Raw genomic sequence first — 19,113 nt, 5'->3', positions numbered from 1 at the left:
AAAAAGTGTAATAGCAAGCGATCAAAAAGTCATATGCACCCCAAAATAGTGCCAATCAAACCGTCATCTCATCCCGCAAAAAATGAGACCCTACTCAAGATAATCGCCCAAAAACTGAAAAAACTATGGCTCTTAGACTATGGAGACACTAAAACATTTTTTTGGTTTTAAAAATGAAGTTATTGTATAAAACTTACATAAATAAAAAAAAATGTATACATATTAGGTATCGCCGCGTCCGTGACAACCTGCTCTATAAAATTACCCCATGATCTAACCTGTCAGATGAATGTTGTAAATAACAAAAAAAAAAAAACGTGCCAAAAAAGCTATTTCTTGTTACCTTGCTGCACAAAAAGTGTAATATAGAGCAACCAAAAATCATATGTACCCTAAACTAGTACCAACAAAACTGCCACCCTATCCCGTAGTTTCTAAAATGGAGTCACTTTTTTGGAGTTTCCACTCTAGGGGTGCATCAGGGGGGCTTCAAATGGGACATGGTGTCAAAAAAACCAGTCCAGCAAAATCTGCCTTCCAAAAACCTTATGGCATTCCTTTCCTTCTGCGCCCTGCCGTTTGCCTGTACAGCAGTTTACGACCACATATGGGGTGTTTCTGTAAACTACAGAATCAGGGCCATAAATAATGAGTTTTGTTTGGCTGTTAACCCTTGCTTTGTAACTGGAAAAAAAATATTAAAATGGAAAATCTGCCAAAAATTTGAAATTTTGAAATTGTGTCTCTATTTTCCATTAAATCTTGTGCAACACCTAAAGGGTTAACAACGTTTGTAAAATCAGTTTTGAATACCTTGAGGGGTGTAGTTTCTTAGATGGGGTAACTTTTATGGAGTTTCTACTCTAGGGGTGCATCAGGGGGGCTTCAAATGGGACATGGTGTCAAAAAAACAGTCCAGCAAAATCAGCCTTCCAAAAACCAAACGGCGCACCTTTCACTCTACGCCCTACTGTGTGCCCGTACAGTAGTTTACGGCCACATATGGGGTGTTTCTGTAAACAGCAGAGTCAGGGCAATAAAGATACAGTCTTGTTTGGCTGTTAACCCTTGCTTTGTTAGTGGAAAAAATGGGTTAAAATTGAAAATTAGGCAAAAAAATGAAATTCTTAAATTTCATCCCCATTTGCCAATAACTCTTGTGCAACACCTAAAGGGTTAACGACGTATGTAAAATCAGTTTTGAATACCTTGAGGGGTGTAGTTTCTTAGATGGGGTCACTTTTAGGGAGTTTCTCCTCTAGGGGTGCATCAGGGGGCTTCAAATAGGACATGGTGTCAAAAAACCAGTCCATAAAAATCAGCCTTCCAAAAACCATACGGCGCACCTTTCCCTCTACGCCCCGCTGTGTGGCCGTACAGTAGTTTACGGCCACATATTGGGTGTTTCTGTAAACGGCACAGTCAGGGCAATAAAGATACAATCTTGTTTGGCTGTTAACCCTTGCTTTGTTAGTGGAAAAAATGGGTTAAAATGAAAAATTAGACAAAAAAATTAAATTCTCAAATTTCCTCCCCATTTGCCAATAACTCTTGTGCAACACCTAAAGGGTTAATAATGTATGCAAAATCAGTTTTGAATACCTTGAGGGGTGTAGTTTCTTAGATGGGGTCATTTTTGGGTGGTTTCTATTATGTAAGCCTCGCAAATCGACTTCAGACCTGAACTGGTCCCTAAAAATTTAGTTTTTGTAAATTTCTGAAAAATTTCAAGATTTGCTTCTAAACTTCTAAGCCTTATAACATCCCCAAAAAATAAAATATCATTCCCAAAACAATTCACACATGAAGTAGACATATGGGGAATGTAAAGTCATCACAATTTTTTGGGGTATTACTATGTATTACAGAAGTAGAGAAACTGAAACTTTGAAATTTGCTAATTTTTCCAAATTTTTGGTAAATTAGGTATTTTTTTGTGCAAAAAAAATAATTTTTTTGACTTCATTTTACCAGTGTCATGAAGTACAATATGTGACGAAAAAACAATCTCAGAATGGCCTGGATAAGTCAAAGCGTTTTAAAGTTATTAGCACTTAAAGTGACACTGGTCAGATTTCCAAAAAATGGCCTGGTCCTTAAGGTGAAAATGAGCCCGGTCCTTAAGGGGTTAATGGAAAAAAAAAAAAAAAAAAGAGGTGATTCAGCATTTTTTGGTCACCTTGTCGAAAATGGTGACCAAACTGGTGTGCCCCAAAATGGTACCAATTAAAATACAGTTCACCCCACAAAAAACAAGCCCTTACACAGCTCTGTAGACAGAGATATAAAAAAAAAAGTTACAGGTGTCAGAAAATGGCGATGCAAAGTGCCTTTTTATTTTTTCAAAGGTTTAAATTTAAAGTAGTAAATTTATACACTATACACATTTGGTATCGCTGTAATTGTACTGACTCGCAGAATAAGGACACCATGTTATTTTTAGTGCATAGTGAAAGCCGTAACAACAAAAAAAACTAAAATCATGGTGGAACAGTTTATTTTTTTTAAATTTCACACCACGAATAATTGCTTTTCTGTTTTCCAATACAAAATATGGTAAATTAAATGGTGCTATTAAAAATACAACTTGCCCTGCAAAAAATTATGGGTATATAAATTAAAAATTAAAAAAGTTGTGGCTTCTGGAAGGTATAAAGGAAAAAATGAAAATATATATCAAGTGACTATAACAGAAAAGGAACCCAATTTAAAATGTAACCCCCCCCCCTTTTTCCCCCACACACGTTTAAAAAAAATGTTCCTGGTTATAAACAATCTCCAGTCTATAGGTTCCTATAGTTCATGGCTGTAGGACAAATGGAGAGAGCCCTTTAGCTAAATCACAATGTCTCTGCCTTCACCAACCAAAACTTGAATAGATCAGCAGGAAATTAACTAGCATTCTCTTAAGGATTTATTTAAAGGGGTTGTCCTAGTTATATTTATTGATGACCTATCCTCAGGAATATCAGCGTGCCAGCGCTGCCTCCTCTTCACGGTTTACCTTCTCGCCGTTGCATCTGCAGAAGTGAGCAGGTGTAATTACACCCAAGCCGTCCCATTCATTTCAATGGTACGGATCGCTCCTATACAACAAGTGTATGGGAACGATCCGTCCCATTGAAATGAATGGGACGGTTAGGTGTAATTACACCTGCTCACCGCTGCAGATGCAACGGCGAAAAGATAAACAGTGAAAAGGAGGCGGCGGCGCTGGCACGGCGCGCGCCTTCTCTTCAAACAGGTGATCAGCGGGGGTGCCGAGTGTCGGACTCCCGCCGATCTGATATTGATGACCTATCCTGAGCATAGGTCATCAATAAATATAACTCGGACAACCCCTTTAAGACTGTTTGAGGAACATGCAGAAAAAACTGCAGGCAAGTTTATCTCCTGTTTATTTTCATCATTAATTTCTAGGTTTAGTATTCATTTAACCCCTTCAGGACCAAGCCATTTTTCATCTGAAGGACCAGGCAGTTTTTTTTGCACATCTGACATGTTTCACTTTATGTAGTAATAACTTGGGAACCCCTTTTAACCAAGTCATTCTGAGACTGGTTTCTTGGGACACATTGTACTTTATGACAGTGGTAAATTTGAGTCCAAAAAAGTACAACAGAACAGAAAAGGTTTAAAACGATTTGTTACACATTTTCTCCTTAATACGGCAACATGTGGTAGTAAACTGCTGTATAAGCACATGGTAGGGCTCAGAAGGGAAGGACGCCATGCCACATTTGTAGAGACTCTGAGGTACCACTGCAGTGGAAACTCCCAATCGTGACACTATTTGAGAAACCACAACCTCAAGGAATTTTTTAAGGGGTGTAATGAGCACCTTGGCCCAACAGGCATTTCATAGAATTTAGAAACACTTTGTGGTGAAAATAAAGAATTAAATATTTTACAAGAAAATGTCCCTTTAGGCCCAAATTTTTTAATTTCACAAGGGGTAACAGGAGAAAAAGCACCCCCCAATTTGTTACCCAATTTCTCCTAAATAGAACAACACTAGATATGTGCTTATAAACTGATGTACGGGTACACAGAAGGGCTCAGAAGGGAAAAAGTATTATATGGCTTTTGGAGGGCAGATTTCATTGAAATAATTTGAAGGTGCCATCCCACATTAGTAGAGACTCTGTGGAACCCCCTACAGTGAAAACCCCCAACACATGACTCCATTTCAGAAACAAAACCACAAAAGGAATTTTTTTTAAGGGGTGTAGTAAGCACCTTGGCCCAATAGACATTTCAGAGAATGTAGAAACTATTGGCTGTGAAAATGAAAACTTTCAAGAGGTCCATGTTTTTCACTTTTACAAGAAGTAACAGGACAATATCACCCCACCATTTGTTACCCATTTTCTGCTCAATACAACACTCCATATGTGGTTGTAAAGTGCTGTATGGGCACACTTCAGGGCTCAGATGGGAAGGAGTGTTATGTACATTTGAGGCCTAGTTTGGTGATTTATTCAGCATTAAGCAACAAGTGCTGAGGCTCTGAGGTTAAATAAAAAAAGAAACTCCCATGAAGTAACCCTATATTTGAAACCACCCACCTTACAGAATTTATCAAAAAGTGTAGTGAGCATTTTAACCCAACAGAAGGTTTGCAAAATTAATTCACAGCAGATTGTACTGATGGGGTGAGACAGGGAGTGGAGATACTCTGCAAATCCCATAGATGGCTTGGTCAGTATTGACTGCTGTATCTTAACGGTTAATCTGCAGGTATCTGAATTTCACTAATGCCTGCAGATACAGCAGGGGCCTGGCTGCCGCTGATTGTGTGAGCACATTTATGGCGCATGTCTTTTAGATACTGCCCGCAGCGCTATATATTTACAGCACAGGTCATCTATGGGCTAAAGAGCATATGTGGCAAGTTACTGAATCTTACAGCCCATAGATAGACCCTTTGCTCGGATCTTTAGCAGGAGTCCCCAATTTGTGGCTGTCCAGCTGCTGTCAAACAATCACTGCTGTCAGGGCATGTTACAAGTTGTAGTTTCACAACAGCTAGATAGCCACAGGTGGGAAATCATGGGTTTAAATATGGTTAGTAAAAAAAAGTGATCAATGTGAATTCTACTTTTGTCCTAATGAAGCGCTAATTACCTGGTTCCGATCTCGAGCACTTGTGTATCTGATCCTCTGTATGAAGTAAAATATCAACCAAGCTGAAGAAATAATCATCAAGACGATAAAAGAGATGGAGACAAAAACCAAAGAGCCTCTGCTCAAGTTCTTGGCGGGGCTTCGAGACCCAACTGCTATTGCCATAAGCACAGAGATGTTTCTTTCCACATAACTCAGAATTTCTCGACCCGTAGACTCCGAAATCATTATGGCAACGATATCTCCAGTTCCTGATGTGGACAAGAAAACAAAAACAGAACAGAAAAAGATAAAATACATGATTTCATTTAAAATAATTTGCAATATAAGACACAATACAAAATTGTAACCTGCTGACAGACCTAAACAAATACAGCACCATAATTATAATTGTCCTACAGGCTGGGCAAGAATAACTGAATCTATTAGACCACAAAAAAATAAAACATATGAAATATGCATTGTGAAGCCACTTTGTAGGATGGGTCCCTTAGAGAACATAAGCAAGCTGGGGCGTCACATTATCAATACCCTGACAACCAGAGATCTTCAAATACTAAATGCCGAGTCAGACACGCCATCTCTGCATCCAAGAAAGGATCCATTGGGAAATTAGGATGGAAGAACGCTGGATTAATGGAATTTTTTTTCCCTACTACAGAATTAGACATCTAGCTAACAGCTGAACCCATGTTGACTTATATCATTTAGAGATAGTCTTCGAAAAGATAATGGAACCACAATTCTCACTAGTGAGAAAACAAAAGCTTTCATTCATGAATGATCATGCTTTTTCAGTGTAAAGGAAGGGTGGGTACCCATTTGCACTAGAACACTTGTGGCTTGGTGGGATTGCAGAAAATTCCCTTATTAAAATCATACTGTTAAATCCGGTATTTCCATAAATTGATACTGTATGCAAAGATAATAAACTCTACATTACAGTATATCTCATTAAAGGGGCATGACTATAGTAAAGAATGAAAATCAGGAAAATCAGAGATCATATAGTACATGACAATCTCTTTCTAACAAAGCTAGAACCAGCCCTGTCCCCCACATAGATCCAGGGTTCTCCTCATTCATTGTCTGCTAGATTTATATCAAACTGGCAGCTCAAGGGGAGTGTCTTTTCTGCTGCATCTAAGGGGGGGCGTGTCCATGCTCTCCCTATCACAACTCAGGAGGCAGTTGAAGGATGAAACTGAGCATGTGCGGCCTCAGTGAGCAGGACAAAGAAATAAGAAAAAAATAAACAGCAGGTGGTGCTGTACAGATGCATTTTATTGAATAACTCAGTGGCTATGATAAATGTTTAATTACATGCAATTACAAAAGTATTCAGATCCAGGTGCTTGTTTGAAAACTATAGAATATTTTTCTATAACTCCTTTAAAGAAAAATAACTCTCTCAAAGATTTGGGGCCCCAGATGGTGGTCCGGAGCCCCAGCAAATTCACTACTATTTACGCCTGTTTACAGGCGTAAATGACATTTGAAATCTACTTCAGTCAGGGAAAATTAGTAGGGCTACTTTCACACTAGCGCTCGGGGCTCCGCTTGTGAGCTCCGTTTGAAGGGGCTCACAAGCGGCCCCGAACGCATTCGTACTGCCCTAATGCATTCTGAGTGGATGTGGATCCGCTCAGAATGCATCAGTCTGGCAGCGTTCAGCCTCCGCTCAGCAAGCGGACACCCGAACGCTGCTTGCAGCGTTCGGGTGTCCGCCTGGCCGTGCGGAGGCAAACGGATCCGTCCAGACTTACAATGTAAGTCAATGGGGACGGATCCGTTTGAAGATGACACAATATGGTTCAATTTTCAAACGGATCCGTCCCCATTGACTTTCAATGTAAAGTCTGGACGGATCCGTCTGAACTACTTTCACACTTAGAATTTTTTCTAAGCTATAATGCAGACTGATCCGCTCTGAACGCTAGTGTGAAAGTAGCCTTAAATGCAATCATAAAGAAAACCCCCCAAAGGTGTATATAGCCTTTAAGATCTTCTCTACATGTCTGTAATTTCAGCCCTGATGGTCCAACAATGTCATTTGTTTAGTCACAGTGAGTAATGAATCCCAACAAGGCAGGAAACAAATATTTCACTACTACCCTCTGCTTGGATCTGTTCTGTGTAAATGGATAGAGCTTAAAAATAGATCTCTGCCACTGCACACCAATTAGCTATGATGACTCTCTGCGCCTATTAGGGCCAGAGCCTAAATTGAAATATCTAATCCAATCAATCAATCCTTTACCACATGTTTATGCAGAATATGCATCGAGACACATTCCAAGAACCACCTCTGCTTGTTGGCAGATTGCAGCAAATTATGGCGTGCACTGAATGGACATTGAACAATTAATGCAATTTAAGCACAGATGCAGAACAGTGATTTGTGTGCACAGCACCTCACTGGCCCTAAGCTCATCAACATTCTTGTCAAAGCTACTCTTGCTAAGACACGTTCATGTCCAAGACCCAGGCCCCATGCAATGATGATCTAGATGTTATTATCATGAGACACGATGCCCTGTCGTTACGTTTCATCAGGAATATAATATTCTGTACAAGATGTACTGGGATATTTAGAGCCGCTCATGTCTTGTAAAGCTAAAATAGGCCAAAAGATCTTAGATATTTGTTGCAGATCCTGTCAAAATTGGTTGGACACTGACATCCAATTTCCATCTCACATCTATTCTAGATGGCTCTATTGAATATGCAACCCTATACAACAGCCAACCTCTTCAAATTACTGGCAAACAAGGAAGGATCTAGTCAAGACCATGTAGTGGATGCAGGAGTCAGCACAGAGCCACATCTCCTATGTCTGTTCCTGACAATAATTTAGTAAATCTCAATTAACAATTGTTGTTCTGGTTACAAGAGCTAATATTTTCCAGAGTAACTTGATATCCCAGAGAATCTTTATTCCTCCAAGCATTCTCAGTGCCTCAATACATGCTGTTACTCTTCATAGTTACTGGAACCCAGAAAATCCTGGTGACAGAGAATATAGAGAACGTCCACAAAATGGGTCTGTGGACAGCCAGTAATGTGACATTTTGCAGAGACGTCAACGAGAGGTTGGGGATTACTTTGATTACTTTGGGGATAGAGACAAGAGGAAGTCATATTACCTAACATGATTTAAAGGGACTCTGTCACCACTTTCTAACCCCCCCTTTTAAAAGTATTGTTCTCTCCATGGCGCCCTTGTGATTACAAAGGTGTTGTTATAACATAAATTCGCCGTCTCGTTTTGATAAAAATACCTTTTATCTAACCTGTCAATCTTGTGGATAAGGTGCCCAGGGCGTTTCTGAAGGTCTGAAGCTGCCGCCCGCCTCCGCCGCCGTTGGTGCCCAGCTCCTCCCCTGATCCTTTCAGCGCCGCCTGAATGTAAAGAAATCCGCCTCCGGCTCTCGCTCAGTGCCCCCTCCTCCTTTTCAAAGATCCCGCGCGTGCGCACAGGCCTGTGCCTGATGCGCCCGTGCGGACATTTAGAATCAGCCTCATTGAGCGAAGTGCGCATGCGCGCACTTCGCTCAACCTCCTCATAAGACGAGCACTGCAGCCAGCCACTCAGAGCCTGCGGCTCCATACAGCGCTTGGCAGGCTCTGGGTGGCTGGCTGCAGTGCTCGTCTTATGAGGAGGTTGAGCGAAGTGCGCGCATGCGCACTTCGCTCAATGAGACTGATTCTAAATGTCCGCACGGGCGCATCAGGCACAGGCCTGTGCGCACGCGCGGGATCTTTGAAAAGGAGGAGGGGGCACTGAGCGAGAGCCGGAGGCGGATTTCTTTACATTCAGGCGGCGCTGAAAGGATCAGGGGAGGAGCTGGGCACCAACGGCGGCGGCGGCAGCTTCAGACCTTCAGAAACGCCCTGGGCACCTTATCCACAAGATTGACAGGTTAGATAAAAGGTATTTTTATCAAAACGAGACTGCGAATTTATGTTATAACAACACCTTTGTAATCACAAGGGCGCCATGGAGAGAACAATACTTTTAAAAGGGGGGGTTAGAAAGTGGTGACAGAGTCCCTTTAACACCATAAGTCCCCAAGGCTCCAAGTAAAGAAAGGAAAATAAATCTTCAATTCAATTCACCCATTACACCCTATTCTGAAAACGAAAATAATGACAAATAAATACAATATACCGATACGTCAAAGGTATTTCTGGTAGTCTAAAGTAGATCTTAGCACATTTAGGCACTTACAAATGATCTAAGGAGCAAGTCATGAAGAAGACCCAATGATGGTGGAAGAGGTCACTGCACTAGGCTATCTGGTCTATCAGCATACATTTGCAGACAGGGGCATTAAATCTCTAGCGTATTGTAAAAATGAGGGGGCAGTCAATAAAAGTGACTGATTTATGACTTGTTTAATAGTTGTGAAGTCCAGGGACATCTTACTAATGACAATCTAAAGGGAAGGCTGTCATGCTGTAGGCAGGCCGATGGAACATGAAGCTGTCGTGTTGTATTAAAGGAAGTATCAACTCTCTGTTAAGGTCACAGACGTATTTTATGATACAGACACCATTCATATTCCGACTTCACAAATGCAATGAACAAATCACTTAGACGGTTAAAGCAGAGCTTTTTAACCCTCACATGACAGTCAACCTTTTCTCTTAAATGAACATAAAGAAAGTGAGACACCTGGCTTTTGCAAGAGTTTCTTCATAATCATTGAATTAACTGGTATTGCAACTCCGCTTCACTGAAGGCAATGGAGATAAGCTGCAATATCATATACAACTTGTGGACAGGTGAGGTGGTGTTTCCGGCAGCCATATTTTTGCAATGCTACTGCTATGTTTCAAAAATTCATAAATGAATGTAACAATCGGAATAGATTCCATCTCCAGTACTCTAGAAGAAATGCATCCAGGCCATTTGTTAACACTTTTAGTGCGATCACCATCAACACCTTCTTTGGTGGTTCCATAGTCTCACTTCTTTTAGAAACACCAAAAATAGCTGCCAGGGTCTCAAAATCATATACGCTAAATTCTTTATTATAATACAATATTAAAATATACATAAAACACAATAGTTAATGGTGGTGAAGAAAATAAAGGATGATGCTCTGACAGGTCACGTGGATCAATTATAAGGGTAATCACATGTTACAGGCTACACATATTGAAAACATACTGGCAGGGGCTGGAGAAGATCCAGCGGTCATGGTCCATATCGGAACCAATGACAAAGTTAGGGGTAGGTGGAGAGTCCTTAAAAATGATTTCAGGGATTTAGGGCAAAAGCTTAGGGCAAGGACCTCAAAGGTAGTATTTTCCGAAATACTACCGGTACCACGGGCCACACAAGAAAGGCAGCGGGAGATTAGGGAAATTAACAAGTGGCTCAAGAACTGGTGTAGGATGGAGGGGTTTGGGTTCCTGGAGAACTGGGCCGACTTCACTGTCGGCTACAGGCTCTATCGTAGGGACGGGCTGCACCTCAATGGGGAAGGGGCAGCTGTGTTGGGGAAGAAGATGGCTAGAAGGTTGGAGGAGTGTTTAAACTAGGGACTGGGGGGGAGGGTAATTACACTATAGAAGGGGAAGATAGTGCAGATAGAGACCGGGGGCAAGCTAGTGGGACTGGGGGAGAAATGGAAGGAGGGACAAGAACAGTTCAGAAGGAAAGGTGTAGGGTAAAAAATATACATAAACCTCTCATATGTATGTATACTAATGCCAGAAGCCTGACTAATAAAACTGGTGAACTGGAATTAGTGATGTGTGAGGAGGACTATGACATAGTGGGAATAACTGAGACATGGCTGGATGATAGCTATGACTGGGCAGTTAATGTACAAGGTTACAGTCTGTTCAGAAAGGATCGTCAAAACCGGAGAGGTGGAGGGGTCTGCCTTTATGTAAAGTCTTGTCTAAAGCCCACACTCCGTGAAGATATAAGTGAGGGACATGAACATGTGGAGTCACTGTGGGTAGAGATACATGGAGCTAAAAACAACAATAAATTACTAATAGGAGTCTACTATAAACCACCTAATATACCAGAGTCCACAGAAAATCTACTACTAAACGAGATAGACAAGGCGGCAAATCATAATGAGGTGGTTATTATGGGGGACTTCAACTACCCAGATATAGACTGGGAAACTGAAACTTGTATATCTCATAAAGGAAACAGATTCTTGGCAATAACCAAAGACAATTATCTCTCCCAACTGGTTCAGGACCCGACTAGAGGGACGGCCATACTGGACTTAATATTAACCAATAGACCTGACAGAACAACAGACGTGCAGGTTGGGGGACACCTGGGAAATAGTGACCATAAAGTAATAACCTTCCAATTATCATTCAAAAGAGCGTTTCTACAGGGAGGAACAAAAATACCAAACTTCAAAAAAGCTAAATTTAGCCAACTAAGAGAGGCCATAGGCCTAACTAACTGGGACAAAGTCCTCAAAAATAAAAATACAACCAAAAAATGGGATATCTTTAAAAACATCCTAAAATCTCATTGTGAGAGGTACATACCGTATGGGAATAAAAGGTTAAGGAACAAAAAGAAACCAATGTGGATAAATAGAACTGTAAAGAAAGCAATAAATGACAAAAAGAAAGCATATAAAACACTAAAACAGGAGGGTAGCACGGAAGCACTGAAAAACTATAAGGAAAAAAACAGAACATGTAAAAAACAAATAAAAGCGGCCAAACTAGAGACCGAGAGATTAATTGCCAAAGAGAGTAAAACTAACCCTAAAATGTTCTTCAATTATATAAATGTTAAAAAGTATAAATCTGAAGGTGTCGGCCCTTTAAAGAGTAATGAGGGGGGAGTCGCAGAGAGCGACGAGGAGAAAGCAAAGCTATTAAATATTTTTTTCTCCAATGTATTCACTGAGGAAAATAAACTGTCAGATGAAATGCTGAATGCTGAAATAAATTTGCCATTAAAAGTGTCCTGTCTGACCCAGGAAGAAGTACAACAGCGACTTAAAAATATCAAAATAGACAAATCGCCAGGACCGGATGGCATACACCCCCGTATCCTAAGGGAATTAAGTAATGTCATAGCCAGACCCTTATTTCTGATATTTGCGGACTCTGTACTGACAGGGAATGTCCCACAGGATTGGCGCATGGCAAATGTGGTGCCAATATTCAAAAAGGGTCCAAAAACAGAGCCTGGAAACTATAGGCCGGTAAGTTTAACATCTGTTGTGGGTAAACTGTTTGAAGGTTTTCTGAGAGATGCTATGTTAGAGCATCTTAACGGAAATAAGCAAATAACGCCATATCAGCATGGCTTCGTGAGGGATCGGTCATGTCAAACTAATTTAATCAGTTTCTATGAGGAGGTAAGTACTAGACTTGACAGCGGCGAATCAATGGATGTCGTGTATCTGGACTTCTCCAAAGCATTTGACACTGTACCACATAAAAGGTTAGTATATAAAATGAGAATGCTCGGACTCGGAGAAAACGTCTGTAAGTGGGTAAGTAACTGGCTCAATGATAGAAAACAGAGGGTGGTTATTAACGGTACATACTCAGATTGGGTCACTGTCACTAGTGGAGTACCTCAGGGGTCAGTATTGGGCCCTATTCTCTTCAATATATTTATTAATGATCTTGTAGAAGGCTTGCATAGTAAAATATCAATTTTCGCAGATGACACTAAACTGTGTAAAGTAATTAACACTGAAGAGGACAGTATACTACTACAGAGGGATCTGGATAGATTGGAGGCTTGGGCAGATAAGTGGCAGATGAGGTTTAACACTGACAAATGTAAAGTTATGCACATGGGAAGGAATAATGCAAGTCACCCGTACATACTAAATGGTAAAACACTCGGTAACACTGACATGGAAAAGGATCTAGGAATTTTAATAAACAGCAAACTAAGCTGCAAAAAACTGTGTCAGGCAGCTGCTGCCAAGGCCAATAAGATAATGGGTTGCATCAAAAGGGGCATAGATGCCCGTGATGAGAACATATTCCTACTACTTTACAAATCACTGGTCAGACCACACATGGAGTACTGTGTACAGTTCTGGGCTCCTGTAAACAAGGCAGACATAGCAGAGCTGGAGAGGGTCCAGAGGAGGGCAACTAAAGTAATAACTGGAATGGGGCAACTACAGTACCCTGAAAGATTATCAAAATTAGGGTTATTCACGTTAGAAAAAAGACGACTGAGGGGAGATCTAATTACTATGTATAAATATATCAGGGGGCAGTACAGAGATCTATCCCATCATCTATTTATCCCCAGGACTGTGACAGTGACGAGGGGACATCCTCTGCGTTTGGAGGAAAGAAGGTTTGTACACAAACATAGAAAAGGGTTCTTTACGGTAAGAGCAGTGAGACTATGGAACTCTCTGCCTGAGGAGGTGGTGATGGTGAGTACAATAAAGGAATTCAAGAGGGGCCTGGATGTATTTCTGGAGTGTAATAATATTACAGGCTATAGCTACTAGAGAGGGGTCGTTGATCCAGGGAGTTATTCTGATTGCCTGATTGGAGTCGGGAAGGAATTTTTATTCCCCTAAAGTGAGGAAAATTGGCTTCTACCTCACAGGGTTTTTTTTGCCTTCCTCTGGATCAACTTGTAGGATGACAGGCCGAACTGGATGGACAAATGTCTTTTTTCGGCCTTATGTTACTATGTTATATACATATATACTGGATATAAAGTGCTTAGTGCAAACAGATAATAACCCCAATGGCTATGTCATCCCAGCAGCAGCCGTATCAGTAACAAGAGTAACGGCATATAAACATATCATACCAGCCACGTGTCCCATACCAGCCACATGTTGGGGCACAGGACACGTGGCTGGTATGATACGTTTATATGGCGTTACTCTTGTTACTGATACGGCTGCTGGGATGACATAGCCATTGGGGTTATTATCTGTTTGCACTAAGCACTTTATATCCAGTATATATGTATATAAGCTATGTTTTCAATATGTGTAGCCTGTAACATGTGATTACCCTTATAATTGATCCACGTGACCTGTCAGGGCATCTTATCCTTTATTTTCTTCACCACCATTAATTATTGTGTTTTATGTATATTTTAATATTGTATTATAATAAAGAATTTTGCATATATGATTTTGAGACTCTGGCAGCTATTTTCGGTGTTTATATTAGGGCATGTGCCAGAGCAATGGTTTAGCCGACAATATATGATCGGTGTTTATTCACTTCTTTTAGAGTAAAGAATACCCTTCTTTCCTCCAGATGTAGAAGATGTCCCATAGTTACAGAAACAAGCTTGAGTATCAATAGTTCATGGTAGAGATCTCTGTAGTGACCTTTGTTATGTTTATACATCGCTATTGTCACCCTTCAGCCGTCCTTTTTCTAGGCTATATAACACTAATTTTGGTAATCTTTCTGGGTACTGTAGTCCACCCATTCAATGTACTATTTTAGTTGTCTGCCTTTCAATCAACTCAAGCTTACTAAAATATTCCAAAGTAAGGTCAGAATCAACCACCAGACGATGTTTCGATGGGCTCAAGTTCTGAAACAAGAATGGGACCCAAAGGTCTAGCAGATGACAACCATATTTAATGCAGATTTGGAGACCATTATTTGTTGCTTTAAACAATTCTTATTTTTTTTTTTTCACAAATAACTTATTTGAATATATTGTTATGCCCTGTATGAGCAAAGTCATATGGGGTCATTTATCAAACTGGAGTAAAGTAGAACTGGCTTAGTCGCCCATAGCAACCAATCAGATTCCAACTTTAACTTTTTAAAAACTGCTCCTTTGGAAAATGAAAGGTGGAATCTAATTGGTTGCTATGGGCAACTAAGCCAGTTCTACTTTACACCAGTTTGATAAATCTCCCCCACAGGGACACATTTATTAAGACCGGCGTTTTAGATGCCGGTCTTAATAAAGCCCTGCACTAAAACAGGCGTAGAAAATGGTAAATGAGACGGGCCTACTGGCCCTTTGCCACCACACCCACTTTTTTAGTTTCAAAAGTCATTTATTGAGGTTCTTGCATCATGAAGTAAATGACTGAGTAAGAAAACATGGTACATTAGTCATTGTATAAAATAACAAAAAAAAAAAAGAAACTGTGGACAAGAACATAAATAAGTAAAGGAAAAGTTCCAGTAACATAAAAAAAAAAATGGTACAGATAAATAAACACTGAAGTACAATGGGTATGGCAAGTCATCAAGTAAACTCCTTGAAAGCGTAAAATAAGGTGGCATTGTGACAGTGGGAGTATGCTATAAAGTAATTCAGTAATGGAGATCTTTAGAATGAGGAGAGGATAGCCAGCGCTCCCAGAGCTTCTCAAAGGCTGCATAAGTGTCAGTACGTATGGCGTTAAGCCATTCAAATAAAAGTATTTTTATTGATTCTATCTAATACAGCCTGAAAACTAAGTGAGGCCGAGCGCCATTTAAAGGTTATATGAATTCTGGCAGCCAAAAGAATGAATTGTGACAGCTTAAATTTAGCGAACGTTAACCAGGACGGTTTGTCCCCTAGGAGGCAAAGAGGTAAGGAGACGGGATATCGGCAACACAATACAGCTGACACAAGTGAGCAGATTCTTCCCCAGAAGCTCTTAACTAGTGGACAGGTCCACCATATGTGTAACATAGTGCCCTCAGCAGTACAACCACAGAAGTATCTGGAAGAAACCTCAGGGTATATTCGATGTAGTCTAGCTGGAACCATGTAGGTCCTATGACGTTTTTATGGATGTTTCAGCTAAGGTGGTTTGCCAAGAGCCCTTAGTGAGAGTCTGGGAGTGCTGGAACCATTGAGAAGTCGAGTATTCTACCTCCAAATTCTCCTCCCATGCTTTCATGTATGGCAATTTGGAACCCTCAGCTATGCCATTCAGTATTCCATATATCCTGGACAATAGAACTCGTTTATATAAAGAGTAGGCTATAGAACATTCAAAGGGAGTATAGTCAAAAGTGCCAGTAGGAGTCTGAATAGAATGTAGGAATGAGAAGATCTGGTTGGCATTGTACAATTCTCTCACTGGAGGGTTAAACCTTTCCCTTAAGTCAGCCAAGGAAATGAGTTTGCCTCTCACTAGGAACCTGTGCAAGGTGCAGAAGTCATTAGATATCCACCAATCAAATGCTTGGTCCTGAAGGCCAGGCAAAAACAAAGGATTTCCTAAAATATACATCAATGGTGAGATAGTGGACAGTAGAGATTATTTAAAGGGAGTCTGTCACCACAATTTGCCCTTATAGACCACTTACATAGCACTGTAGCATAACTATAGATCAGTCAAATGGTACCTTTGTCTTTTTGTTTGGATGTTCACCAGGGGCAAAAACAGAGTTTTATTCATATGTAAATGAGGGCTCGCAAGTGCCCAGGGGCGGCGTTCGGGCTGTAAGTGCCCAGGCCGCTCTTCCTTCTTCTCACATAACCCCTCACATAAAACCTCCCCAGGCTGTTGCTTGGCCCGCCCTGTAAGCCTCTTACGTCATCCAGTGTACTGGGCTGGCCGATATCCCGCCGGCGAATGCGCACTGTGATGACCATTGTGGGAAGCAGCATCATTCCATGCAGTGCGCATGCGCGGGCGGGATACCGGCCAGTACACTGGATGACATAAGAGGCATACAGGGCGGGCCAAGCAACAGGCTGGGGAGGTTTTACGTGAGAAGAAGGAAGAGCGGCCTGGGCACTTACAGCCCGAACGCCGCCCCTGGGCACTTGCGAGCCCTCATTTACATATGAACAAAACTCAGTTTTTGCACCTGGTGAACATCCAAACAAAAAGACAAAAGGTACCATTTGACTGATCTATAGTTATGCTACAGTGCTATGTAAGTGGTCTATAAGGGCAAATTGTGGTGACAGACTCCCTTTAAACCTGACTGACCTCCAGAGCAACAATGAGTAGTGGGATAACGGAGAGTTGGGCTGAACAGTAGACAGCAATGGACAGTATGACCAGATCAGGGTCTTCCACGAATATGGAGCAAATAACGTTTGCTCCAATGCAATCCACAACGGTTGCTCCCTGGGGTTAAGATGCGTTAGAAACATTTGTGCTAGTCTCGCAGCTTTATAGTATTCATGAAGGTCAGGAACTGAAAGGCCTCCCTGGGATTTATGGCGACACACTGTGCGCATAGCTATACGTGGGCGTTTATCTGCCCATATAAATTTTAGAATATCAGATTTTAGCCGTTTTAAATCTGAAGTGGGCACTGGCACAGGGAGGGTTCTAAACAGGTACAACAGTCTGGGAAGAACCATCATCCTGATGATATGAATTCTACCCACCCAAGAGACTGGAAAAGATTGCCAGCCTCTGAGGTCCTCTCAAATTTTACGATAAAGAGGGGGATAATTAGTTTTGTAGACCAGATCAACCCTGTTAGGTAGGGATATTCCCAAATAGGGGATAAAGTTATGTCTAATTTGGAATGGGAAGTTTTGTAGTAAAAGGGACTGGATCTGGGGTGTTAAATTACAAGGGAGAAGTTCGGATTTAGAGTGGTTGATAGAGAGTCCCGAGGCCACGAAGAAGAAGCCCAACACCCTCAAGCAGAAAGGACTTTTGCGCTGCAATCTGCGCCAGAAATACACCTATTATAGGCATATTTCTGTTTAATAAATGACCGCCATAATTTAGGATATAATTAAGCATGGACATGCCTATGTTAAGGACAGAGTAAGGGCTCGTTCACATGGCTGTTGCCCCTCCGTTGCCGTATTGCGGCCCGCATACGGCGGGTCCGCAATACACGGGGCACTGTCCGTGTGCATTCCGCATCACTGATACGGACTAATTCACTTGAATGGGTGCGCAAATCCGGAGATGCGGTGTGGAACGGAAGCACTAAACCCCACGGATGCGGTGCGGAACGGACGGATCACAGACCCATTCAAGTGAATGGGTACACGATCCGCATGCGGCTGGCCCACTGTCGGTTCCTGTGCATTGCAGACCGCAATTTGCGGTTCAAAGCACGGGTATGGAGGGGCAACGGTCATGTGAACAAGCCCTAATAGGTAGTTCTTCATTTCTAGCCAACATGCAGCACAGTATAACATAAGAGATCACACAGACTAATGAGGTTCTACAAGGCTATATGTTGGCCTATTTTTTTTTTTTATATATGATATATCCATCAAGTGAACAAACCTCAGTTCTCAAGATCTACCATCATTTTTCATTCCATGTTTTACACCAGACATTCCAAAAATTAACTTTTCCATTAAAAGGGTTTTAAAGTACTTAGAAATTGATGGCCTATCCTCAAGTCAGGTTATGAATTTAAGACGGGTGGGGTCTGATCATGATTTGGAGCTATACAGTGGACAGAGACAGCAGCACAAGTCAATGGTTGCTGAGCTGCCGTACACCACGACTGGAAAGTGCACAACGGACAAGGGCTTCCATATGCTGCATAGCTTCCATCGCTGACTAGGGGTGCAGGATGTCAGACTTCCATCAATCTGGTATTGATAACCTATCCTCAGGTTAAGCAGTCAATATGTAACCACCGGAAAGAAACCTTTAACAATATACATGAGGACAAACAATATACGCTATTTCCTGATATTTTCGTTAAGTGCCTCCAAGTTAGAAGTACCCTAGAACATTAAGACCAACCTCAGATGTTCCTAGAAACAACCACAACCCTCATTGCTGTATACACTGACAGATGAAATACTGAACCACAAATCAATGCCTGACTGGAGAGCTTGTTCGAATGTCAGTCACAAACATTTACCAACATCAGACTAAAATGCAATGTCAAATCCTGAATTTATGAGAGGACCCATGAAGTTCTGCTTTTTGACCTTTTTTCCCCCCCAGAGATGATAACAGTACTAGTACTCGGGTTGAAGGCTAGTTTGTCTTAAAGGAGTACAAAACTAGAAATGCTAAGGCTGGTTTTGTAAATTTTAGGGCCGACAAACTAAAAAGTCAAACACATTCTTAA

At 41.3% G+C, this 19,113-nt stretch overlaps 1 protein-coding gene across 3 annotated transcripts in view; it reads right to left on the bottom strand.

Moving 5' to 3' along the window:
- The window catches only part of RNF130 (ring finger protein 130), a 259,424-nt gene that overhangs the window by 126,420 nt on the left and 113,891 nt on the right, over positions 1-19,113 (bottom strand). For all 3 annotated transcript variants that reach the window (XM_040440821.1, XM_040440813.1, XM_040440828.1), the window contains exon 3: positions 5,128-5,378. In XM_040440821.1, the coding sequence (XP_040296755.1) occupies positions 5,128-5,378 (251 nt within the window). The remainder of the gene's footprint in view (positions 1-5,127; positions 5,379-19,113) is intronic.

This window comes from Bufo bufo, chromosome 1 (assembly GCF_905171765.1).
Source record: "Bufo bufo chromosome 1, aBufBuf1.1, whole genome shotgun sequence".
NCBI classification, from domain to species: domain Eukaryota; kingdom Metazoa; phylum Chordata; class Amphibia; order Anura; family Bufonidae; genus Bufo; species Bufo bufo.
Note: the sequence above shows the minus strand (reverse complement) of the source record. Positions and strands in the feature narration are given on the sequence as shown.